At 39.3% G+C, this 27,492-nt stretch overlaps 1 protein-coding gene across 1 annotated transcript in view; it reads right to left on the reverse strand.

Annotated features, from left to right (window-relative positions):
• Nucleotides 1-27,492, reverse strand: part of tln2b (talin 2b) — a 415,773-nt gene that overhangs the window by 21,387 nt on the left and 366,894 nt on the right. The window contains exons 49-52 of the mRNA XM_072913901.1: nt 27,080-27,265; nt 22,772-22,879; nt 21,621-21,726; nt 13,210-13,334 (exon numbers count right to left, since the gene is read on the reverse strand). Of these exons, the coding sequence (XP_072770002.1) occupies nt 13,210-13,334; nt 21,621-21,726; nt 22,772-22,879; nt 27,080-27,265 (525 nt within the window). The remainder of the gene's footprint in view (nt 1-13,209; nt 13,335-21,620; nt 21,727-22,771; nt 22,880-27,079; nt 27,266-27,492) is intronic.

A 27,492-nucleotide genomic window follows, 5' to 3' on the forward strand; every position in this document is an offset into this window, starting at 1 on the left:
AAACCAGCTCAAAAAGTTAGCATGCTTACACGAAAATGCTAACATTTAGCACGTGTGCTAACGTTAGCATGCTAACAGTTAGCATGTTTCATATAACAAGTTACATGACGGTAAGGTGTATGGCTGCGGAAATAGAGAAAACAATTGTGACATTAGATGAAAAAGTTAGCATGCTTAAGTTAGCTGGCTAGCGTGCCAAAGTTTGCATGCTGACAGTTAACAAGTGTCACGTACCAAGTTATGTGACTCTGGGGTAGGCGTTTGCAAAACCAGCTCAAAAAGTTAGCATGCTCACATGAAAATGCTAACATTTAGCATGTGTGCTAACCGTTAGCATGTTTCATATAACAAGTTACATGACGGTAAGGTGTATGGCTATGGAAATAGAGAAAAAAATTGTAACATTAGATGAAAAAGTCAGCATGCTTAAGTTAGCTTGCTAGCATGCTGACAGTTAACAAGTGTCACGTACCAAGTTATGTGACTCTGTGGTAGGCGGTTGCAAAACCAGCTCAAAAAGTTAGCATGCTTACACGAAAATGCTAACATTTAGCACGTGTGCTAACATTAGCATGCTAACAGTTAGCATGTTTCATATAACAAGTTACATGACGGTAAGGTGTATGGCTGCGGAAATAGAGAAAACAATTGTGACATTAGATGAAAAAGTTAGCATGCTTAAATTAGCTGGCTAGCGTGCCAAAGTTTGCATGATGACAGTTAACAAGTGTCACGTACCAAGTTATGTGACTCTGGGGTGAACGGTTGCAAAACCAGCTCAAAAAGTTAGCATGCTCACACAAAAATGCTAACATTTAGCATGTGTGCTAACCGTTAGCATGTTTCATATAACAAGTTACATGACGGTAAGGTGTATGGCTATGGAAATAGAGAAAAAAATTGTAACATTAGATGAAAAAGTCAGGATGCTTAAGTTAGCTTGCTAGCATGCTGACAGTTAACAAGTGTCACGTACCAAGTTATGTGACTCTGGGGTAAACGGTTGCAGAACCAGCTCAAAAAGTTAGCATGCTCACATGAAAATGCTAACATTTAGCATGTGTGCTAACGTTAGCATGCTAACCGTTAGCATGTTTCATATAACAAGTTACATGACGGTAAGGTGTATGGCTGCGGGAATAGAGAAACAAATAGTGACATTAGATGAAAAAGTTAGCATGCTTAAGTTACCTTGCTAAAGTTTGCATGTTGACAGATAACAAGTGTCACGTATCAAGTTATGTGACTCTGGGGTAAACGGTTGCAAAACCAGCTCAAAAAGTGAGCATGCTCACATGAAAATGCTAACATTTAGCATGTGTGCTAACATTAGCATGCTAACAGTTAGCATCTTACATATAACAAGTTACATGATGGTAAGGTGTATGGCTGCGGAAATAGAGAAACAAATTGTGACATTAGATGAAAAAGTTAGCATGCTTAAGTTAGCTGGCTAGCGTGCCAAAGTTTGCATGCTGACAGTTAACAAGTGTCACGTACCAAGTTATGTGACTCTGGGGTAGGCGGTTGCAAAACCAGCTCAAAAAGTTAGCATGCTCACACGAAAATGCTAACATTTAGCATGTGTGCTAACCGTTAGCATGTTTCATATAACAAGTTACATGACGGTAAGGTGTATGGCTGTGGAAATAGAGAACAAAAATTGTAACATTAGATGAAAAAGTCAGCATGCTTAAGTTAGCTTGCTAGCATGCTGACAGTTAAAAAGTATCACGTACCAAGTTATGTGACTCTGGGGTAGGCGGTTGCAAAACCAGCTCAAAAGTTAGCATGCTCACATGAAAATGCTAACATTTAGCATGTGTGCTAACGTTAGCATGCTAACAGTTAGCATGTTTCATATAACAAGTTACAAGACGGTAAGGTGTATGGCTGCGGGAATAGAGAAAACAATTGTGACATTAGATGAAAAAGTTAGCATGCTTAAATTAGCTGGCTAGCGTGCCAAAGTTTGCATGATGACAGTTAACAAGTGTCACGTACCAAGTTATGTGACTCTGGGGTAGGCGGTTGCAAAACCAGCTCAAAAAGTTAGCATGCTCACATGAAAATGCTAACATTTAGCATGTGTGCTAACCGTTAGCATGTTTCATATAACAAGTTACATGACGGTAAGGTGTATGGCTATGGAAATAGAGAAAAAAAATTGTAACATTAGATGAAAAAGTCAGCATGCTTAAGTTAGCTTGCTAGCATGCTGACAGTTAACAAGTGTCACGTACCAAGTTATGTGACTCTGGGGTAAGCGGTTGCAAAACCAGCTCAAAAAGTTAGCATGCTCACATGAAAATGCTAACATTTAGCATGTGTGCTAACATTAGCATGCTAACAGTTAGCATGTTTCATATAACAAGTTACATGATGGTAAGGTGTATGGCTGCGGAAATAGAGAAACAAATTGTGACATTAGATGAAAAAGTTAGCATGCTTAATTAAGTTAGCTTGCTAACATGCCAACGTTTAAATGCTGACAGTTAACAAGTGTTGTGACTTTGGGGTAAACAGTTGCAAAACCAGCTCAAAAAATTAGCATGCTCACATGAAAATGCTAACATTTAACATGTGTGCTAACGTTAGCATGCTAACCGTTAGCATGTTTCATACAACAAGTTACATGATGGTAAGGTGTATGGGTGCGGAAATAGAGAAAAAATTGTAACATTAGATGAAAAAGTTAGCATGCTTAAGTTAGCTTGCTAACATGCCAACGTTTGCATGCTGACAGTGTGTGACTCTGGGGTAAACGGTTGCAAAACCAGCTCAAAAAGTTATGACAGACCACCTCAAAATAAAATGGAATGGAATTTTACAGTTTTTTACTGAATAAAGTGGGATTTACAATATTAACTATGAACAATAAAACACTGAATATTAACAACATATGAACATCTTTTACTCCTCAGACCAGCTCCTCCATAGACATATTTTACAATCGAGCAAAACACAACAAAAATGTAAAAACCAGCAAAATATGAATGCAAAATGTAATAAACACATACAATATGATATATTATCACGCAAAAATCCATTTCTGACATGTGTTTGGGGCTAGTTGGCAATGGAAACAAGCCTTTTGGCTTTTTGTGCCATCCATTTGCCTTTTTTTAAAGCATTACATGGATTAAATTCTTTAAGATGTCAATAAACTTCTCAATCAATCAATCTGAAAACAAGCCCCACCCACTCTGCTTTGTTGCTGGTCTGAGCTGCTGTGACCTAGATTACCATAATAACTCCTATAAAAGTGGCTTCGGAGCAATCAAAGCTGCTCACACGGCCATTAATGTGTATTATATTTATGCATGAGAACATTTTGTTGTAAACTGTAAGGTGTGTGTGTTAAAATCATGCTTGTTTTTACAAATGACGCCTGATGTGAACAAGAGCATGTATTGTCTAGTTATGATGTAAAGGAGGGGTGGTTGTAATGTATAAGTATCTGTCAATGAAAGGGCATTGTATGACTTTTCTTAATTTGATTACATGCTATAGCATAATTTTATTGCATGATTTTTGTATATCTTTAATTTAGGTAACCAGGGACTGCAGATGGAAATGAGCTATTTAGCTATAATCCGCTGCAGAACATATCTGTCTGTGAGCTTAATGTTTCTGTGCAAATAAAGACTAAACCAAAAACTATCACACTCAAAAGCGTGGATTTCAACCATTGAAATACTTTCTATAATTCATACTTGCCAATTTTGAGACCTCCGATTTCGGGAGGTGGGGGGTGGGGGGTGGGGGCGTGGTCGGGGGCGTGGTTAAGATATATATATATAAGAAATACTTGACTTTCAGTGAATTCTAGCTATATATATATATATATATATATATATATATATATATATATATATATATATATATATATATATATATATATATATATCATCTAGCAAAGCTGAATTTGACCAAGCAACCCCCCCGTACCAAAAAGCCCTTGATGAAAGCGGATACAATTTCACCCTCACCTATGAACCCACGCCAGGAAACCAACCAAAAAAGAACAGAAAACGAAACGACATCATCTGGTACAACCCCCCATACAGCAAAAACGTCTCAACTAACATTGGACACAAATTCCTCAATCTGATTGACAAACACTTTCCCAAAGACAACATCCTAAGAAAAGTATTCAACAAGAACAACATTAAATTGAGCTACAGCTGTATGAACAATATGCGACAAATTATCTCAAACCACAACAAAACAATTGCAAATGAGCCGTCGGCCAACGGACAGAGCGACTCCAAAACCAACAAAGGCTGCAACTGTCGAAAGAAACCTGATTGCCCTCTCAACGGGGGGTGCTTACAAACATCAGTTGTCTACCAATCTAAGGTAACACGCAAGGACATTAACACATCCGACACATATGTAGGATTAACCGAGGGAGAGTTCAAAACCAGATGGAACAATCACAAGGCTTCTTTCAGGAACCAAAACCTGCGGAATACCACAGAACTCAGCAAACACATTTGGGACCTCAAAGACAATAATGTTGAATATTCAATAACATGGCAAATTCTCGCATCCAGCACACCTTACAATAGTGGTAATAAAAGATGCAACCTATGCTTGAAAGAGAAACTGTTTAATATTTACCATCCAGACCTGTCATCCCTCAACAAGCGCAGCGAAATTGTAACAGCATGCCGCCACAGACGGAAACACCTCCTAGGTAACACATGAGCCAATCACCACGCCCCTACGCCAGCCTGTACCCACCCACTCTGTGCCCTATACAAACCATGGTATGTGAATGCTCCCATTAAAATCTCCTGATGATTGAGGGAACCCCCTCATGAAACAGGCCTGTAGAGATGAAATAGTCTTGTGATTTTTTTCCCCCACACATACATATATATATATATATATATATATATATATATATATATGTATATATAAATAAATAAAATAAATAATTGAATTTCAGTGTTCATTTATTTACACATTTACACACACATAACACTCATCTACTCATTGTTGAGTTAAGGGTTGAATTGTCCATCCTTGTTCTATTCTCTGTCATTATTTCAGAACACACACATTATACAAATATACATTATAAAATCAATAAGAAAACGGGAGCTCTAATTTGGGAGTCTGCATTAGGATCAGAAGTTCCTATATAAACATTGCGCACTCACGTCGCCTTTTTGTATTGATTACTGCAGCTGTGCACTGGATTCATTCACAAATACAAACTACAACTCACAAACACTTTAGAGTTAGGCTCCACCATCAGAATGTGTACTTAAACTTATAAAGATCCCATGGATATTATTCAGTGAGTTGATTCACCAAAACTAACCTGTTACACAGGAAGAAAAAGCACACAGGACGTTTCAATTGTTCACATACTGGTCGCGCTCATCAGAATGACAAGACACTTCCGGTCTGCAGGTGATAGCATTCAATTGGGAAGAAACTACTGACCAATGTGAATACTGATAAATCTGTAATGACAGCTCCAAAAACGAATTCAAACCACAAAATAAAATAAATAAATCAACACAAAAATGTGACACATTATGGGTGGGTCACATATGCATGTACAGTAGATGGCAGTATTGTCCTGTTTAAAAGTGTCACAACATTGCTGTTTACGGCAGACAAACTGCTTTACGGGGGACGAAAACGTGACTGCTGTTGTTGTGTGTTGTTACCGCGCTGGGAGGACGTTAATGAAACTGCCTAACAATAAACACACATAAGAAACCAAGAACTTGCCCTCGATCATTAGCTGTTTATATGGTGGGAAAGCGGACGTGAGAACAGGCTGTCAACACGTCACTCAGGTCCGCATGGAGCTGGAGGGGGCGTGGCCTCCAGCTCCGCCTGAATTTCGGGAGAAAATTTGTCCCGGGAGGTTTTCGGGAGAGGCGCTGAATTTCGGGAGTCTCCCTGAAAATCCGGGAGGGTTGGCAAGTATGCTATAATTCAAGACTTACGGTCATTTAAAAACATCATAATGGCGGCTACAGTTTTGATGTTAAAGGTCTAAAAAAAATGATGTCAAACGGATTGAAAATCTTAACGGACCGCACGTGGTCTGCTCTAAAGTGTACGGCTGGGGAATTACCGTATTTTTCGGACTATAAGTCGCAGTTTTTTTCATAGTTTGGCCGGGGGTGCGACTTATACTCAGGAGCGACTTATGTGTGAAATTATTAACACATTAGCGTAAAATATCAAATAATAATATTTATCTCATTCACGTAAGAGACAAGATGTATAAGATTTCATGGGATTTAGCGATTAGGAGTGACAGATTGTTTGGTAAACGTATAGCATGTTCTATATGTTATAGTTATTTGAATGACCCTTACCATAATATGTTACGTTAACATACCAGTTGGTTATTTATGCCTCATATAACGTACACTTATTCACATACTTGCCAACCCTCCCGGATTTTCCGGGAGACTCCCGAAATTCAGCGCCTCTCCCGAGACAAATTTTCTCCCGAAAATCTCCCGAAATTCAGGCGGAACTGGAGGCCACGCCCCCTCCAGCTCCATGCGACCTGAGTGACGTGTCGACAGCCTGTTTTCACGTCCGCTTTCCCACAATATAAACAGCGTGCCTGCCCAATCACGTTATAACTGTAGAATGATGGAGGGCGAGTTCTTGGTTTCTTATGTGGGTTTATTGTTAGGCAGTTTCATTAACGTCCTCCCAGCGCGGCAACGACACACAACAACAGCAGTCACGTTTTCGTCTACCGTAAAGCAGTTCGTCGGCCGTAAACAGCAATGTTGTGACACTCTTAAACAGGACAATACTGCCATCTACTGTACATGCATATGTGACAATTACATCTACGGCTTTTAGAAAGTGCAGTGCACAACTGCGCACACAACAAGGAGACGAAGCAGAATGCATCATCAGAGAGGGTGTTCAGCATGGTTAGAAAAATAGTGACAGAGAATAGAACAAGGATGGACAATTCAACCCTTAACTCAACAACGAGTAGATGAGTGTTATGTGTGTGTGTATATGTGTAAATAAATGAACACTGAAATTCAAGTATTTCTCTTATTATATATATATATATATATATATATATATATATATATATATATATATATATATATATATATATATATATATATATATATATATATATATATATATAATAAAATAAAAAAAATAAAAAATATATATATAGCTAGAATTCACTGAAAGTCAAGTATTTCTTATATATATATACATATATCTGAAATACTTGACTTGGTGAATTCTAGCTGTAAATATACTCCTCCCCTCTAATGGGAATGAATGGGGAATTACAATAATGATATATTATTGGGCACTTGTATATATGCTGCTGCACCTTTGTGGCATTTTTGACGTGGCTCTTTGCACAGTATTTGCAAATGACACAGCCTTTCCGCCTACATTGGTTGGGGTGAAATGTCTCTCCACACATCAGATGGTGTACGTGGCATTATTCTGTTTGTATTTATTTATTCTTGTAGAACACCGAATGCATACCTGCCAACTTTTGAAATCAGAAAAACCTAGTAGCCAGGGTCCAGGGGCCGCAGGCCCCGGTAGGTCCAGGACAAAGTCCTGGTGGGGAGTTCAGGTTCGCCCCCCGACGCAAAATGATTATTAGCATTCAGACAGGTTAAAATGTTGCTAAAACCATCACTTTTCTATCAGTCACAGTGACTTTTCAAAACAAAAATATTACAGCAAAAATCATATGGGTTGATTGACATGTTTATTCTGTAAGCTAACTTCAATAGTTTGAAATTATTTTGACAGTTAATGCCAGTTATCCTGTCAACCTTTCACAAGACTTCAATTTGTTAATTGAAAGTATAAACAGTATAAACACTTTTTACAGTAAACAAATGGTAAAACAGTACTAAACAATTCCATTAAAAAAAAAAATTGGTGTCATTATTAACTTTCTGTCCAAGCTTGTATAATCTACTGCCTTGTTCAATTGTAAAAAATATTCTGTGCCTAAAATTCACATTTCTATCACAATTATCATACTGTAAACATGGTAAGCTAACTTCATTAAAATTAATAGTCCTGTCAATAGCATGGAATTATAATTCAAATGTAGTTTTTTTGTAAGCCTTTCAAAAGAATTCAAAATATGAAAAATGAATGAAAATTAATTGAAGCCATCAGACACTTGAAAAGTGGCACATCACATCTCTAATGTAATCATTTTAACTTTTCAACAGAAATAGCACTGAAAAAATATTAAGGACATACTTCTGTATTTTGGTAGTTATGCTGTCAACATTTAACAAGATTTCTTCAACTTGGACTTGAAAGCATAAATAGTATAAATACTTTTAACAGTTTTACAGTACTAAACAATTCCAATAGATAACATTGGTGTCATTACCTTTTTGTGGCTAAAATCGAAATGTATTCTATCAGATTGATCATACTGCAAAAATGATATGGTAACTTTATGATAAGTTTACTTCATTAAAATGTAATTCAATAGCATCATTAGCATGGAACTACAATTCAATTGCAGTATCGCTAGCAACGGCATTAGACTTGTGTTTTTTTGTCCCAACGTGGTCTTTTACATCGCTAATTCCTCCGTGTCCGATCGAAAAATCTTGTCTGCACAAGGTGCAATTCGCGTAGTTTTCACCCTTTTTGGAACGGATAATTATTCCCGGATAGGCTTTTGAATATTCTTCACGGAATGACTGCAGTTTTCTTTTCGGTTTAAGACTCGTTTGCGATTTTTCTCCGGCTGATTCCATGATCGTTCGCTCGTTTGGAAACAATGGCAACAGGTGCCTCGTGCTTGGCAGCGGTGCTATAAATAGCCTCGCGCATGGCATTCGGAATGGCTCGATAGGAAGTTACGGGAAGCAGTGTCGATTGTCATTGTTGTTACGCAATTTCGTGAATAAAACTTAAATTTTTTTTTTTTTTTTAATTAATGAAAAACCGTATTTTTTAATCACTGCAACCGTAACCCAGAATAGGTTGATGAAAACCGTACTAATTACGGGAAAACCGGAGTAGTTGGCAGGTATGCTAATGCAATGCCACACACTGATATAAATAGTCAGCTAAACAACTGGAGTAGTCTTTAAAAATATTTTACTGATGGACAAATGAATAGAAATAGGCTAGATGAATAAATGAACACTCAATCAGCATGCTAAATCAAACTATAACCTACATTCTTGTATGACAACAGAATGGAAGTCTGCTGGAGTAGTCTACAGTCATACAGTAACAATTACACCTCTATTCAACTTAAATACCATAGATCAAATATATTTACCCCAGTAATATCATCAACACTTACCTGACTGGATGAAGTCCTTGGGCTCAAATACTAGTGTGGCCTCAATAGCCCTGCTGTAGTGTGTAGCATGCTGGGAATGATCTGTGCATGTGATGGAGGAATGCACAGTGCAGGGTCGAAATTCTACTGAATTTGCATTAAATCAGGTTGTTTTAGCTATTAATCATGCTGCAAGATCGAGCATGTTGCATTCAATGTTTATTCCCATTAATTCCCATGGAAAGTTTCCAACTTTGAATATTCCCGGAATTTTGCAGCCCTCGTCACTTACCAGCTTAAACGAACTAAATGTTTTTGTCTCTCCGCAATAGCAACACATGGTTTGGCGGGGCAGACAATAAAAAAATAAATAAAATCTATTATCTGTTTTCTAAAGCTAGCTCGTTAGGAATATAAATTGAAGTAATGAAATCTCGCTAGTAAGGAATATAAATTGAAGTAATGCATACTTGCCAACCCTCCCGAATTTTCCGGGAGACTCCCGAAATTCAGCGCCTCTCCCGAAAACCTCCCGGGACAAATATTCTCCCGAAAATCTCCCGATTTTCAGACGGAGCTGGAGGCCACGCCCCCCCTCCAGCTCCATGCGGACCTGAGTGAGGACAGCCTTTTTTCACGACGGGAGGACAACAAGGTGACAAGAACTAAATCATCCAGACTAGAGACAAATTGTAATATTATGTTTATCTTACCTAAAAATAAATATATTTATTAATTAAAAAAAATTAAAAAAAATTACTATATTTTGCTAAAAACATCAAAATTAATTGTATTTTTGGGGGGTTTTTTCTGACTCCTTATTACATCCAACATATTTGAAATAATTAATTTTATATTATCATAATAATTCATTTAAAATGACCATATTTAATTATTAAAAATAATTGCTTGTTCATCAACAACTTTAGCATTTTATTCATTACATTTTGAAGCTCTCAGAAGCCAAGTTATGTTATATTCCTTAAGATTTATTTATGCAAGTTTGAAGTATCAATTATCCAAACACAGTTTTGTTTCCATATTTTCAGGATGTAGATATATATATATAAATAAAGTTGATTTGATTTGATTTGATATATATATATATATATATATATATATATATATATATATATATATATATATATATATATATATATGAAATACTTGACTTGGTGAATTCTAGCTGTCAATATACTCCCCCCTCTTAACCACGCCCCCAACCACGCCCCCCCCCCCCCCGAAATTGGAGCTCTCAAGGTTGGCAAGTATGAAGTAATGTCACATGAGGAAATATTGGGAAAGATCCAGGTTGACTCTGCATGCATGCTGTTAGACCACTAGAGGGAGACACTGACATAAAAGCATTTTACTCACTAATCTCCTTTAGTAAAAAAAACAAAGGCCTGATAAATGGAATTAGAGTATGAGACAGAGCATTAGGGTTTCTATTAAAAGTGGGCTGACCTAAATACACCACACAGACAAGAGGTTGGTCTTATAATTACAGAGTGGACAGGAAGTGGGAAAGGGAAGAGATACAGGTGGGCTCCAAGGATCCAAAAAACAAACCCCACATGTATGTTGTCATTAGAATACTGCAACACTGATACTCAGCTTAGTTGGGACATGAGCAACACTAAATAAAACAAATGTTTAATAAGACAAAAGCCCTCCCGTTCAAGTCCATCAGACCCATTTGACCTCAGTCCAACTTATGCCGGAGGAGTGTAATTTGCGTCTCCTGGCAACGGAGCTCAAAATAAGAACGTTGGAGGAAGTTTACACGGAGCAGCTGTGCGAGTCGGAACAAAGGAACGTTCATCTAAGAAAAGATAATGTCACAATTTCCCGCCACGGGCCGACGTGGGTCCCTGCGGATTTTTTTTTTTTTTAGCAAAAATACAGTACAGGCCAAAAGTTTGGACACACCTTCTCATTCAATCTTTATTTTCATGACTATTTACATTGTAGATTGTCACATCAAAACTATGAATGAACACGTGGAGTTATGTACTTCACAACAAAAGGTGGAATAACTGAAAACATGTTTTATATAAGGTCTATTCAAGTGTACTGAATACGCCGGATAGTCGAACCTCGGATTCAGGTGGAACAGTGCGGTTTTTGTCCTGGTCGTGGAACTGTGGACCAGCTCTATACTCTCGGCAGGGTCCTTGAGGGTGCATGGGAGTCTGCCCAACCAGTCTACATGTGCTTTGTGGACTTGGAGAAGTCATTCGACCGTGTCCCTTGGGAAGTCCTCAGAGAGTATGGGGTATCGGACAGTCTGATTGTGGCGGTCCGCTCCCTGTATGATCAGTGTCAGAGCTTGGTCCGCATTGCCGGCAGTAAGTCGGACACGTTTCCAGTGAGGGTTGGACTCCGCCAAGGCTGCCCTTTGTCACCGATTCTGTTCATAACTTTTATGGACAGAAATTCTAGGCGCAGTCAAGGCGTTGAGGGGATCTGGTTTGGTGGCTGCAGGATTAGGTCTCTGCTTTTTGCAGATGATGTGGCCCTGATGTCTTCATCTGGCCAGGATCTTCACCTCTCACTGTATCGGTTCGCAGCCGAGCGTGAAGCGACTGGGATGAGAATCAGCACCTCCAAGTCCGAGTCCATGGTTCTCGCCTGTAAAAGGGTGGAGTGCCATCTCCAAGTTGGGGAGGAGACCCAGCCCCAAGTGGAGGAGTTCAAGTACCTCGGAGTCTTGTTCATGAGTGGGGGAAGAGTGGATCGTGAGATGGACATACCGGTCGATCTACGTTCCCATCCTCACCTATGGTCATGAGCTTTGGGTTATGACCGAAAGGACCAGATCACGGGTACAAGCGGCCCAAATGAGTTTCCTCCGCCGGGTGCCAGGGCTCTCCCTTAGAGATAGGGTGAGAAGCTCTGTCATCCGGGAGGAACTCAGAGTAAAGCCGCTGCTCCTCCACATCGAGAAGAGCCTGATGAGGTGGTTCGGGCATCTGGTCAGGATGCCACCCGAACGCCTCCCTAGGGAGGTGTTTAGGGCACGTCCGACCGGTAGGAGGCCACGGGGAAGACCCAGGACACGTTGGGAAGACTATGTCTCCCGGCTGGCCTGGGAACGCCTCGGGATCCCCCGGAAGGAGCTGAACGAAGTGGCTGGGGAGAGGGAAGTCTGGGCTTCTCTGCTTAGGCTGCTGCCCCCGCGACCCAACCTCGGATAAGCGGAAGAAGATAGATGGAAGGATGGATGTTTTATATTCTATCCATCCATCCATTTTCTAGCGCTTGTCCCTTTCGGGGTCGCGGGGGTGCTGGAGCCTATCTCAGCTGCATTCGTGCGGAAGGCGGTGTACACCCTGGACAAGTCGCCACCTCATCACAGGGCCAACCCACGGGACCTGCGTATTGTGAGGCACATGCACGCGCTGCCCGTTTTCACATTCCCATTTCTTCAAAATAGCCACCCTTTGCTCTGATTACTGCTTTGCACACTCTTGGCATTCTCTCCATGAGCTTCAAGAGGTAGTCACCGGAAATGGTTCTCACTTCACAGGTGTGCTTGAAGCTATAGTCGCCACACCTTAGAAATATGTTTTTTTTATGTCAAAACAAATAAAAGTACTATAATGTATTGTAGCCTCCAGAAGAAGTCACACAAAGTCAGATGCTATTTTTAACTTTTATTGCCAATCTTATGCTAACAACCGTGGCTTATGCTAACAAGGGTGGCTATTTTGAAGAAACTAGAATATAAAACATGTTTTTAGTTATTTCACCTTTTTTTGTTAAGTACATACTAACTCCACGTGTTCATTCATAGTTTTGATGTGACAATCTACAATGTAAATAGTCATGTATATAAAGATTGAATGAGACGGCGTGTCTTAACTCCTGGCCTGTACTGTATGTCGAGGGCGTACCTTGGGCTTGGCTCTGGGCTTCAGCTGCTCCAGTTTCTTGGCAGCCGCTTCAATGGAGGCGGCGGCTCCGAGGAGCTCGCTCTCTGCCACGACGGTGGGGTCCTCGGGGTCCACGCACTCGGATCCTGAAATGAAAGGTGTTCCGTCTTGTAGCGACAACCTTTGATTAAACACTAATCAGACCTCCACTTGTGTGTCGGGCACGCTTGCCGCAGTGCCTCAAAGTTAAATAAGAGAAACTAAAGGAAGCGATTGGCTTTTGATGGGACTTTTTACAGGGCCTATAAAAGCTAGCAGTTTGGGAACAGCTTGCTAAGGCAGATGGAACGGTGTTTTCCTAGATTATGTTCAGCTCAGGGGAAATCTGCCCTACCCCCCGCCTTCATTCCAGCCGTCTACGCTCCTCTACCCCCCTTCTGACGGTGCGAAAGTTGATCTAGGGCAGTGTTTTTCAACCACTGTTGAGATACAGTCTGGTGTGTCGTGGGAGATTATCTAATTTCACCTATTTGGGTTAAAATAATTTTTTGCAAACCAGTAATTATAGTCTGCAAATGATGTTATTATTATATAATTGTCAATATGGGTTCCGACAAAATAGGTCAACTTCATTAGCTTTAAGTGATCTAATAGAGAACATTACTAATGGTATCGAGAAAAACAAATTTGTTATAGGAATTTTTATTGACCTGCAAAAGGCTTTCGATACCATTGATCACCAGATTTTGGTAAATAAACTGGAAAACTATGGCATAAGGGGAGTGGCAGGGAAATGGCTGAAGAGCTACTTGAATGAGAGACAGCAGATTGTTCAGATCGACCAACATCAATCTACATTCATGAACATAACCTGTGGAGTCCCCCAGGGGTCGATACTGGGACCCACACTATTTATAATGTATATCAATGAAATATGTAAAGTATCAACAATGCTGAAGTTCATCCTCTTTGCTGACGACACAACCATTACAGTGCAGGTGACGACGTAAAGCAACTTCTGGCCTCTGTAGCTGAGGAGATGATCAAGTTAAAAACTTGGTTTAATACAAACAAATTGTCTCTCAATTTAAAGAAGACCAAAATCATGCTCTTTAGCAATCGCAAAAGTAATATACCCATCAGGGTTGTTATTGATGATACACCAATAGAATATGTTCAACAAAATTCATTCTTAGGAGTGGTAATAGATGAAAATATCTCATGGAAGCCTCATATAAATTACCTGAGGAAAAAAGTTGCTAAATGTGTTGGAATGATGAGGAGATCATGTCATTTATTGAACACCAATGCTCTGCTGTTATTATATCATTCATTTATTATGTCGTATTTAAACTATTGTGGGGAAAATTGTTATAAATCTCATCTACAGCCTTTAGTCACTCTGCAGAAAAAGGCCATTAGGATTGTGTCCAATGTTCACTACAGACATCGTTCAAATCCACTAGTCATGGAGTTAAAGCAACTTAAACTGCACGATGTGGTCAATTTTAAAACTGCTCAAATTATGTTTAGGGCATCCCAAAATTCTCTACCATCCAATATACAAAACCTATTCCAGGATAGAGATGCTCACCATAGTTACAGTCTAAGAGGAAACAACAAATTATATTTTCCTAAATTTAGAACAACTTTAAAATCAATGTGCATTTCAGTGCGTGGAGTCAGTTTGTGGAACAACTTAGGGGACGAGTTAAAAACCTGTTCTAACATGATTACATTTAAAAGACTGTTTAAAAAAGAAGTACTGAAGAAGTACGAGGAGGAAAGAGAGTGATGCCCTCAGCACAGAGCGATGAGAGAGAGGTGTATGGTCAGAGAGTGTTTGGGCCTGTGTGTGTGTGTGTGTGTGTGTGTGTGTGTGTGTGTGTGTGTGTGTGTGTGTGTGTGTGTGTGTGTGTGTGTGTGTGTTTGCGTGTGTGTGTTTTGTCTCATCTTGTCTTGTCTCATAGTAACAGTGGTACTATTGTATTGTTAGTGTACAGGAGCTCTTCTTGTTTTTGTTTGTATAGTATTGTTCTTGTATTATATTGTTTATGTTAAATGTGGAGTGAGTGAGAGGGGTTGGGATATTATAAGCATTTGCTTCATCCAACCCCTTTTCAAGCCTTGCATAAATGTCTCTGCCAAAATGTAAAAAAAGAAAAAAAAAAAAAAAAAATGTGTGTTGATGTACTGTGCAGGTTTGAAATAAATAATTCAATCAAATGTGTTGTTGTTGAGTGTCGGTGCTGTCTAGAGCTGGGCAGAGTAACCGTGTAATACTCTTCCATATCAGTAGGTGGCAGCAGGTAGCTAATTGCTTTGTAGATGTCGGAAACAGCGGGAGGCAGTGTGCAGGTAAAAAGGTGTCTAATGCTTAAACTAAAAATAAACAAAAGGTGAGTGCCCCTAAGAAAAGGCATTGAAGCTTAGGGAAGGCTATGCAGAATGAAACTAAAACTGAACTGGCTACAAAGTAAACAAAAACAGAATGCTGGACGACAGCAAAGACTTACTGTGGAGCAAAGACAATGTACATCCGAACATGACATGACAATCAACAATGTCCCCACAAAGAAGGATAAAAACAACTGAAATATTCTTGATTGCTAAAACAAAGTAGATGTGGGAAATATCACTCAAAGGGAGACATGAAACTGCTACAGGAAAATACCAAAAAAAGAGAAAAAAACACCAAAATAGGAGCGCAAGACAAGAATTAAAACACTACTCACAGGAAAACAGCAAAAAACTCAAAATAAGTCAGGGTGTGATGTGACAGGTGGTGACAGTACACGTACTTTGAGACAAGAGCTATATTGATGTATGCTTGGTTATGGTTTAAAGTCATATCCAACAATTGCGACAACAACTTTTTACTGTCAACTGAGTTTCGTTTTTTAATGATTTCTGCTGGTGGTGTGCCTTTGGATTTTTTCAACGCAAAAAAATGTGCCTCGGCTCAAAAAAGGTTGAAAAACACTGTGCTAGGGAACAGAAGACAACATAGCCCACTTACCTCCGTCTGAGGCAGCAAGGGAAGCAGAGGGAAGAGGGAAAGAGAGACCAGGTTAGAGAGACCAAGTAGATAGTCCCAGCGGGTCACTCGGAAATCTAATTCTCATCCAAACACAATCTATGACCGCTGTCAGACTTAGTGCAGCTTCAGCTGGCATCACTCAAACATGTTTGTGTCACAGTGCAGCTTCATTGGGAGCACTTTGAAACGGGGAGTCCTGTTTGGTCCGATTTCAGTATTCTACAGCAGGGGTGGACATTACGTGGATGGCGAGCTAGCGGTGGATGGCGGAGGGTGTGTCAGTCCATCGCCAGCCAGGCATTAAAAAAATAGACCTAAAAATGATCGATCATCAATCTTCACCAAAACGTCACTTTCGTCACTTGAATGACATTCACGGCACCCGAGGGTCTTGTGAGATGATGCTGGCTGCTGCCGGATCATTATTAAAAAAAAAACGACCGACAGGAAGGCCAGAAACACTTTTTATTTCAACAGACTCTCGCGCCGTCAAAACTCTAAAGACCGACTGCACAGTTTCTGTCTTCACAATAAAAGCGCTGCTTCATCCTGCCTGCGCTAACAAAATAAGAGTCTCAGAAAGCTAGCAAGCTACGGCGTTTGCCGCCAATGTATTTCTTGTAAAGTGTACAAAAAGGAGTATGGAAGCTGGACAAACAAAAAGCAAGCACTTTCATGTGGTATTGGACAGAAAGGAGGACTTTTTTTTCTCCTCCATTTGAAAATGTGGAGGTTATCATCACTACTGTCTGATTCCAATCAATGCAAGTCATCACAATCATACCAACTTATATTCTTGTCTTCATGAAAAAAAGAAATGTTAAACATGCTTGTATTATCATTAAACACCTTTAACTTGTTAACAGTGTTGGGACTAACGCGTTACTGTAACGCCGTTAGTTTCGGCGGTAACTAGTAATCTAACGCGTTATTTTTTACATTCAGTAACTCAGTTACCGTTACTACATGATGCGTTACTGCGTTATTTTACGTTATTTTTTATGTAGTATCGGCTAGAAACTGAGGATCTGAGTGTGTTTTATTCCAGCGAAGCAGAGACCTGCTTCTGATTCTTCCTCTGCGCTCTCTGTGTGTGTGTGTGTGTGTGTCTGAGTGTGGGGAGGGGAGGGGAGGGGAGGGGGGTGCGCAATACAACGTAAACCGTTGGCCAACAAAAAAGTAACCACAGAACACTATACGACTATACGGTATAGTGTTCTGTGGTTACTTTTTGGTTGGCCAAGCGGACGTGACGACAGGCTGTCCCCACTCAGATCCGCACGGACCGGGAGGGGGCGTGCCTTAAGTCCGGCTGGAAATCGGGAGAAATTTGGAGAATGGTTGTCCCAGGGAGAGGCACTGAAATTCGGGAGGGTTGACAAGTATGAGATATTCTCACTTCTTTTCTTTTGTCGAGCACAAAGAAAAGAACATTTTAGTTAAATGTAAGTTGTGTCTTGGATCAAAGATCCCGTCTCCTGCCCAAAACATCAATTCAAATCTGCCTGGTTAGGCTTTGTGTATGTCACGTGTGCCTTCCTTAGGTGAAGCCAGCTTTACAGCTATGTTGTTGATTGATTGATTGATTGAAACTTTTATTAGTAGATTCCGTACAATTGACCACTAAATGGTAACACCCAAATAAGTTTTTTAACTTGTTTAAGTCGGGGTCTTAACTTAAATTGATTCATGATACAGATATATACTATCAAATATATACTAACATCATAATACAGTCATCACACAAGATAATCATCAGAGTATATACATTGAATTATTTACATTATTTACAATCCGGGGTGTGGGATATGGAGGGGGGGGGTAAGGTTGGTTGGTATCAACACTTCAGTCATCAACAATAATATAATCAGAGAAATGGACATTGAAACAGTGTAGGACTGACTTGGTAGGATATGTATAGCAAGTAGTGGACACAGAGAGAGAGATCAGAAAGTATAAGAAAAAGTGTCTACATTTGATTATTTACAATCCGAAGAGGTATTATGTGAAAGGGAGGGTGTTAGTTTAGGGTTGTAGTTGCCTGGAGGTGTTCTTTTAGTGCGGTTTTGAAGGAGGATAGAGATGCCCTTTCTTTTATACCTGTTGGGAGTGCATTCCATATTGAAGTGGCATAGAAAGAGAATGAGTTAAGACCTTTATTAGTTCGGAATCTGGGTTTAACGTGGTTAGTGTTAGTGTTAGTGTTATTATGCTGTTTGTTACTTATGTATGTTATGTTGCAGCTATTTAAAATAGTTTTGTCAATTTGTTCTGGCCTGAAATAAATTGGCCCTTTGAAACATATCTTTGTCTTTGTGTGTTGTATGTAGACCACATTGCTTAGCAGAGTTGAGTGATGCAAATGCATGTCAAGTTGATCAACAGATTGTATTATTCTCCAGTGCAATAACAGTACTGAAATGAAGGCTAAAAGGGCATTAATGGGAGCTTTAAAAAAAAAAAGTAGAAGAAGTAACTAGTTACTTTTCACAGTAACGCATTACTTTTTGGTGTAAGTAACTGAGTTAGTAACTGAGTTACTTTTGAAATAAAGTAACTAGTAACTGTAACTAGTTACTGTTTTTCAGTAACTAACCCAACACTGCTTGTTAACCTCTCTTTCATAAATAAATGAATATAAATGATATATATGAATGATCCCCTCCACTTGGTCCATTGAAAAGTAGCTTGCCTGCACAAAAAGTGTGGTCTATTGTGATTAATCATGAATAATCCAAATTCAAAAGCATGACTAATCTAATAAAAAAAAAAAAATCATTTGACAGCACTAATATATAAAAAATGTTTCTTAACATTTTTTAAACAAAATATTTTTAGACTGTTTTGTATGGAAATGTTTGTAGTAAAAGTGAATAGTTTTTATTGTATAAATGATGAGGGGAAATTCTTAATAGTGATGTCACTGTCACCAATGCCCAATATTGCACAACCTTATGTAATATTTACATTACATATATATTTTTTCTCATTCTGTTTTGGAGTCATCATGGTCATAGTCGTGTACATAGTGTCATGTACATAGTGTATATAAAATAAGCTACTACTCAAGCTAAATACAATAATAACGGAACCAGCGACTCACTAAATTTGCAAGTGACTTTGAATAAAACAAAAAACCAAACCCAAAGTCGCTTATAATAAACCGAGTCTACTCCTAATGGGAATCATTTAGCACACAGGCGTCAAACCCAAGGTCCTGGGGCCAGTCCTGGCCCGCCACTTCATTTTATGTGGCCTGCGAAAGCCTGGAAAAAATGGATTTCCATAAAAATACTTTTTTATTTTAATTCTTTTACTAAATGCATTCATTCTTTCAATTTTGACCGCAAGAAAATAATTCATATTTTAAACTTTAATAGTATCTGATCATGCCAATTATATTATTATATACTGTATTGCAAAACAATTTTTGTAAGGTAAAAACAAATAGTTAAATATCTGCTTGCCACCTTTATTTATGATTTTAAAGCAAGTTATACATAAAAAAATTGAATAATCCAATGCATATGCATTTCCATGAATCATGATTAATCACAGGTTATTACCTGCATGCATAATGTACCGTATTTTTCGGACTTTAAGTCGCAGTTTTTTTCATAGTTTGGACTTATGTGTGAAATTATTAACACATTACCGTAAAATATCAAATAATATTATTTAGCTCAGGGGTGCTCATTACGTCGATCGCGAGCTACCGGTCGATCTCGGAGGGTGTGTCAGTCGATCACCAGCCAGGCATTAAAAAAATAGTCCTAAAAATGAGCGATCATAAATCTTCACTATGACGTCACTTGATTGACATTCACAGCACCCGAGGGTCTTCTGAGATGACGCTGGCTGCTGCCAGCTCATTAAAATTAGCGACTGAAAGGCGAGAAACACTTTATTTCAACAGACTCTGGCGCCGTACCTGTCGTCAAAACTACAAAGACCGATTGCACAGTTGCACAGTTGCGCTAACAAAATAAGAGTCTCAGAAAGCTGGCGTGCACAAGCTAGCAAGCTACGGCGTTTGCCGACAATGTATTTCTTGTAAAGTGTATACAAAGGAGTACGGAAGCTGGACAAATAAGATGCCAAAAACCAACCACTTTCATGTGGTATTGGACAGAAAGGAAGAATTTTTTTCTCCTCCATTCGAAAATGCGGACGTTATCAGCACCACTGTCTGATTCCTATCAATGCAAGTCATCACAATCAGGTAATACACCAACTTATATTCTTGTCTTCATGAAAGAAAGGAATCTATATGTGTTAAACATGCTTGTATTATCTTTAAACACCTTTAACTTATTAACAATATTAACTATATGTGTTAAACATGCTTGTATTATCTTTAAACACCTATAAGTTGTTAACAATATTAACTATATGTATTAAACATTCTTGTATTATCATTAAACACCTTTAATTTATTAACAATATTAACTATGTGTTAAACATGCTTGTATTATCATTAAACACCTTTAACTTGTTAACAATATTAACTATATGTGTTAAACATGCTTGCATTATCTTTAAACACCTTTAACTTGTTAACAATATTAACTATATGTATTAAACATGCTTGTATTATCATTAAACACCTTTAATTTTGTAACAATATTAACTGTATGTGTTAAACATGCTTGCATTATCATAAACACCTTTAACTTGTTGACAAAAATATATATTTCATAAATAAGTAGATATAAATTATATATATGAATGAGGTAGATCCCCACGACTTGATCAATTGAAAAGTAGCTCGCCTGCAGAAAAAGTGTGAGCACCCCTGATTTATCTCATTCACGTAATAGACTAGACGTATAGGATTTCATGGGATTTAGCGATTAGGAGTGACAGATTGTTTGGTAAACATATAGCATGTTCTATATGTTATAGTTATTTGAATGACTCTTACCATAATATGTTACGTTAACATACCAGTTGGTTATTTATGCCTCATATAACGTACACTTATTCAGCCTGTTGTTCACTATTCTTTATTTATTTTAAATTGCCTTTCAAATGTCTATTCTTGGTGTTGGGTTTTATCAAATACATTTCCCCCCAAAATGCGACTTATATATGTTTTTTCCTTCTTTATTATGCATTTTTCGGCCGGTGCGACTTATACTCCGGAGCGACTTATACTCCGAAAAATACGGTAAGTTAATTTAAAAAAAGCGACCCTCTAAAAGCAGCCATTACTGCGATGTGGCCCTCAATGAGAATGAGTTTGACACCCCAAATTTACCCCGAAGTGTGGATATTGTCTGTTTCAGAATCAGGTTACGGCATAAATACCAGAAATATTTGACGCACGGATGCGACCTTTTAATGATTGTGTTGCGTGGGAGTGGGCGAGCATATGTCACCACGGTTTTACCTTTCATGGCCTCGGCTGTCTGGATGAGCTCCGTCACACACCCTGCCACGTGTCTTGAGTGGACAGCCAGCTGCTGCTTCTGCTCCAGAGTGGGCTTCTGCACCACCTGAACACATATGGACAAAGTCAACACCAATAATAATAATAATAATTGTCAATTGAATGGAAATATGATTTGTACTTTTTCTTACATACAGAACAGGCCAAAAGTTTGGCCACACCTTCTCATTCAATCTTTATTTCCATGACTATTTACATTGTAGATTGTCACATCAAAACTATGAATGAACACATGTGGAGTTGTGTAAAAAGGTGAAATAACTGAAAACATGTTTTGTATTCTAGTTTCTTCAAAAATAGCCACCCTTTGCTCTGATTGCTGCTTTGCACACTCTTGGCATTCTCTCCATGATCTTCAAGCACACCTGTCAAGTGAAAACCATTTCAGGTGACTACCTCTTGAAGCTCATGGAGAGAATGCCAAGAGTGTGCAATGTTTTAGTGCTTTCATGGCGAGTTTACTGACAGATATAAGGAAGAACTTTACACTACTTTATATTAGAAATTGCAACAGTGGAGGATGAATGTCCCATAACGAGAAGATAAAGACTACAATTGCGGACTTATGCAGATCCCAAATACAGATCAGCAGGTACCAGAAGGTAAGAAAAGTTGCTTTTGCATAATATTGCAATATATGTCTGCTAATAGGTGCCATTTACGGTCCTAATACACACACCATAAAAATACTTGTATGTTTAATGTGCCGACAATTCATCAAGCGGTGCGGTTTCATAGCTTACCGAAGTCGTACTAAAAACATTTTGACAGATTTTTGAGCGCCGTGTGTAATGTTCTATATTCTCAATGGAACATTTAAAGTTTTGGTGTTGTGTACTGGCGTCATCTTGCAGTCTACACGTATCTCTTATGTGTGACTGCCATCTACTGGTCACACTTATCATTACATCATGTACCAAATAAAATTGCTTCCAGGTCAGTAAGCACAACCAGAATTATTCCGTACATTAGGCGCACCGGGTTCTAAGGCGCACTGTCGAGTTTTGAAAAAATGAAAGGATTTTAAGTGCGCCTTATAGTCCGAAAAATAGGGTAGTCAAACACAACAAAGGTGACTCCCGTATTCCAACCTGTAAAACTTGTTCCAAGAGGTTGATGTATCCCGTGGTGCATTCTGAGCCGTACTGGAGGGCCTTGCACTTTAAGTCCTCGCTCACTTCCGGGTGGTGTGCTGCTTTCTGAAAGCGAGAGAGAATAAAAGATTCTGGCAAACATTTAAAGGAGACACAAACCTGGCCAGATATCAAGGAGGATTTGGGAGACTGCAAGGTAAATGCCAGGCGGGTATATACGGTCTGCTCAAAAAGGTTCATTATGTCTTCTTATTCAGATATTGTTTTCTAATTTTCTTGTAATCAGACCATACTTTCGGTAAATTAGATGGAATCTTTACCTGACATGTTTGGACTGTCGTCTGCAGTCTTCTTCAGAAGGGTCACCTGACCACTTTGATGTGTTTCCTATCAGCTGTTCTCATAGGCGTGGCCAACCAGGCAGACCTGTCAAGTCTACCTGGTCGGCTCCCCCCGCGCCGCTTGATGGTTAATGGAGGAGGTAGTCCCAGGTATGCTCCCTCATCCCGATTGATGGTTTCATTAAGCCACTTTTTTAGTTCGATCGCCTCCTTAATCCATGGTTTGAATGTCTTACTTTATGTGCCGATGATTTTGCCGTGATGTGGTTATTTATTTTGCAATGATCTGATATGGCTGATTTTAAGATTTCCTGTTTGGATTTGTGTTTTAGGCTTCTTGTAAACCTTCCAGTTGTCTCTTTTTCCACATTCTTTCTGGTGTTCTTTCTTCCTTGTGTTGAATGTCCTCCCTGTTTCTCCCATGTAGTATTTTTGTTGCATGATTTACATGGGATTTCGTGAAATTACATTGCATTTCTTGTCTTGTTCTATTTTGTAACTGTCTTGTTTTGTGTGAAGTTGAACTGTTGTGTTTCTCCACTCAAGATGATCTCCTGCTGGCCCCACTATGGACTGGACTCTCACTATTATGTTAGATCCACTATAGACTGGACTCTCACAATATTATGTTAGATCCACTATGGACTACACTCTCACTATTATGTTAGATCCACTACGGACTGGACTCTCACTATTATGTTAGATCTACTATGGACTGGACTCTCACTATTATGTTAGATCCACTATAGACTGGACTCTCACAATATTATGTTAGATCCACTATGGACTACACTCTCACTATTATGTTAGATCCACTACGGACTGGACTCTCACTATTATGTTAGATCCACTACGGACTGGACTCTCACACTATTATGTTAGATCCACTATGGACTGGACTCTCACAATATTATGTTAGATCCACTATGGACTGAACTCTCACTATTATGTTAGATCCACTATGGACTACACTCTCACTATTATGTTAGATCCACTATGGACTGAACTCTCACTATTATGTTAGATCCACTATGGACTGGACTCTCACAATATTATGTTAGATCCACTATGGACTGGACTCTCACAATATTATGTTAGATCCACTATGGACTGGACTCTCACACTATTATGTTAGATCCACTATGGACTGGACTCTCACTATTATGTTGGATCCACTACGGACTGGACTCTCACACTATTATATTAGATCCACTATGGACTACACTCTCACTATTATGTTAGATCCACTATGGACTGGACTCTCACTATTATGTTGGATCCACTACGGACTGGACTATCACACTATTATGTTAGATCCACTATGGACTGGACTCTCACAATATTATGTTAGATCCACTATGGACTGGACTCTCACTATTATGTTAGATCCACTATGGACTGGACTCTCACTATTATGTTAGATCCACTACGGACTGGACTCTCACACTATTATGTTAGATCCACTATGGACTGGACTCTCACAATATTATGTTAGATCCACTATGGACTACACTCTCACTATTATGTTAGATCCACTATGGACTGAACTCTCACTATTATGTTAGATCCACTATAGACTGGACTCTCACAATATTATGTTAGATCCACTATGGACTGGACTCTCACAATATTATGTTAGACCCACTATGGACTGGACTCTCACTATTATGTTGGATCCACTACGGACTGGACTCTCACACTATTATGTTAGATCCACTATGGACTACACTCTCACTATTATGTTAGATCCACTATGGACTGGACTCTCACTATTATGTTGGATCCACTACGGACTGGACTATCACACTATTATGTTAGATCCACTATGGACTGGACTCTCACAATATTATGTTAGATCCACTATGGACTGGACTCTCACTATTATGTTAGATCCACTATGGACTGGACTCTCACTATTATGTTAGATCCACTACGGACTGGACTCTCACACTATTATGTTAGATCCACTATGGACTGGACTCTCACAATATTATGTTAGATCCACTATGGACTGGACTCTCACTATTATGTTAGATCCACTATGGACTGGACTCTCACTATTATGTTGGATCCACTACGGACTGGACTCTCACACTATTATGCTAGATCCACTATGGACTGGACTCTCACAATATTATGTTAGATCCACTATGGACTGGACTCTCACTATTATGTTAGATCCACTATGGACTGGACTCTCACTATTATGTTAGATCCACTATGGACTGGACTCTCACTATTATATAAGTTAGATCCACTATGGACTGGACTCTCACTATTATGTTAGATCCACTATGGACTACACTCTCACTATTATGTTAGATCCACTATGGACTGGACTCTCACTATTATGTTGGATCCACTACGGACTGGACTATCACACTATTATGTTAGATCCACTATGGACTGGACTCTCACAATATTATGTTAGATCCACTATGGACTGGACTCTCACTATTATGTTAGATCCACTATGGACTGGACTCTCACTATTATGTTAGATCCACTACGGACTGGACTCTCACACTATTATGTTAGATCCACTATGGACTGGACTCTCACAATATTATGTTAGATCCACTATGGACTACACTCTCACTATTATGTTAGATCCACTATGGACTGAACTCTCACTATTATGTTAGATCCACTATAGACTGGACTCTCACAATATTATGTTAGATCCACTATGGACTGGACTCTCACAATATTATGTTAGACCCACTATGGACTGGACTCTCACTATTATGTTGGATCCACTATGGACTGGACTCTCACTATTATGTTGGATCCACTACGGACTGGACTCTCACACTATTATGTTAGATGCACTATGGACTACACTCTCATTATTATGTTAGATCCACTATGGACTGGACTCTCACTATTATGTTAGATCCACTATGGACTGGACTCTCACTATTATGTTAGATCCACTATGGACTGGACTCTCACACTATTATGTTAGATCCACTATGGACTGGACTCTCACACTATTATGTTGGATCCACTACGGACTGGACTCTCACACTATTATGTTAGATCCACTATGGACTACACTCTCACTATTATGTTAGATCCACTATGGACTGGACTCTCACAATATTATGTTAGATCCACTATGGACTACACTGTCACTATTATGTTAGATCCACTATGGACTACACTCTCACTATTATGTTAGATCCACTATGGACTGAACTCTCACTATTATATTAGATCCACTATGGACTGGACTCTCACAATATTATGTTAGATCCACTATGGACTACACTCTCACTATTATGTTAGATCCACTATAGACTGGACTCTCACAATATTATGTTAGATCCACTATGGACTACACTGTCACTATTATGTTAGATCCACTATGGACTGGACTCTCACTATTATGTTAGATCCACTATAGACTGGACTCTCACAATATTATGTTAGATCCACTATGGACTGGACTCTCACAATATTATGTTAGATCCACTATGGACTGGACTCTCACTATTATGTTAGATCCACTATGGACTGGACTCTCACAATATTATGTTAGATCCACTATGGACTGGACTCTCACTATTATGTTGGATCCACTATGGACTGGACTCTCACTATTATGTTAGATCCACTATGGACTGGACTCTCACAATATTATGCTAGATGCACTCGACGTCCATTGCACCGGTCGCCCAGTGGGGGGTCCCCACATCTGCGGTCCCCTCCAAGGTTTCTCATTGTCACCCCATTGGGTTGAGTTTTTTCTTTTCTTTCCCTTGTGCAGCCCTTTGAGACACTCGTGATTTAGGGCTATATAAGTAAACATTGATTGATTGATTGATGTCAGGTAAAGATTCCATCTAATGTACCGAAAACATGGTCTGATTACAAGAACATTTGAAAAAGGGTCTGCTTGGAATGCATAAAAGGTCACAGTTTTACGTGTGCCGCCAGAGGGTCTGGTCTGGGAGAGCACCTTGCAGGCCGTCAGCATGTCAGAGATGGCTTTGCGGCTCAGGTTGGCGGTGGCGATCACGTGCTCCTGCTGAGCCGAGTTCCCCGCTGCCACCGCCTTGGCCGTCGCCGTGGTGATGCCCTTTGTCATACGGATGAACTCGTCAGGTGTGGCGGACTTGTCCGGAACCTCCTTGGACAGGAACACCTGTGACGAAAAATGAGACGTGCACACGACAGGTAGAAAAATAAAAACACAGAGAGCGGACGGCGGTAAAAGTGAGAGTTACAAGCTCACTTCTGCGACTTATGATAAGAAACTGGCTGTAAAAAAAAAACTCTGGAAATCATCTTTCTTTCTAACGGTCTGTGGCTGTGCGTCATGATAAGGTCTGTCCTGCAATGGCTGGGAGGGAAGGAACTGGATCAAGAGAG

Source organism: Nerophis lumbriciformis, linkage group LG10 (assembly GCF_033978685.3).
Source record: "Nerophis lumbriciformis linkage group LG10, RoL_Nlum_v2.1, whole genome shotgun sequence".
Taxonomy (NCBI): domain Eukaryota; kingdom Metazoa; phylum Chordata; class Actinopteri; order Syngnathiformes; family Syngnathidae; genus Nerophis; species Nerophis lumbriciformis.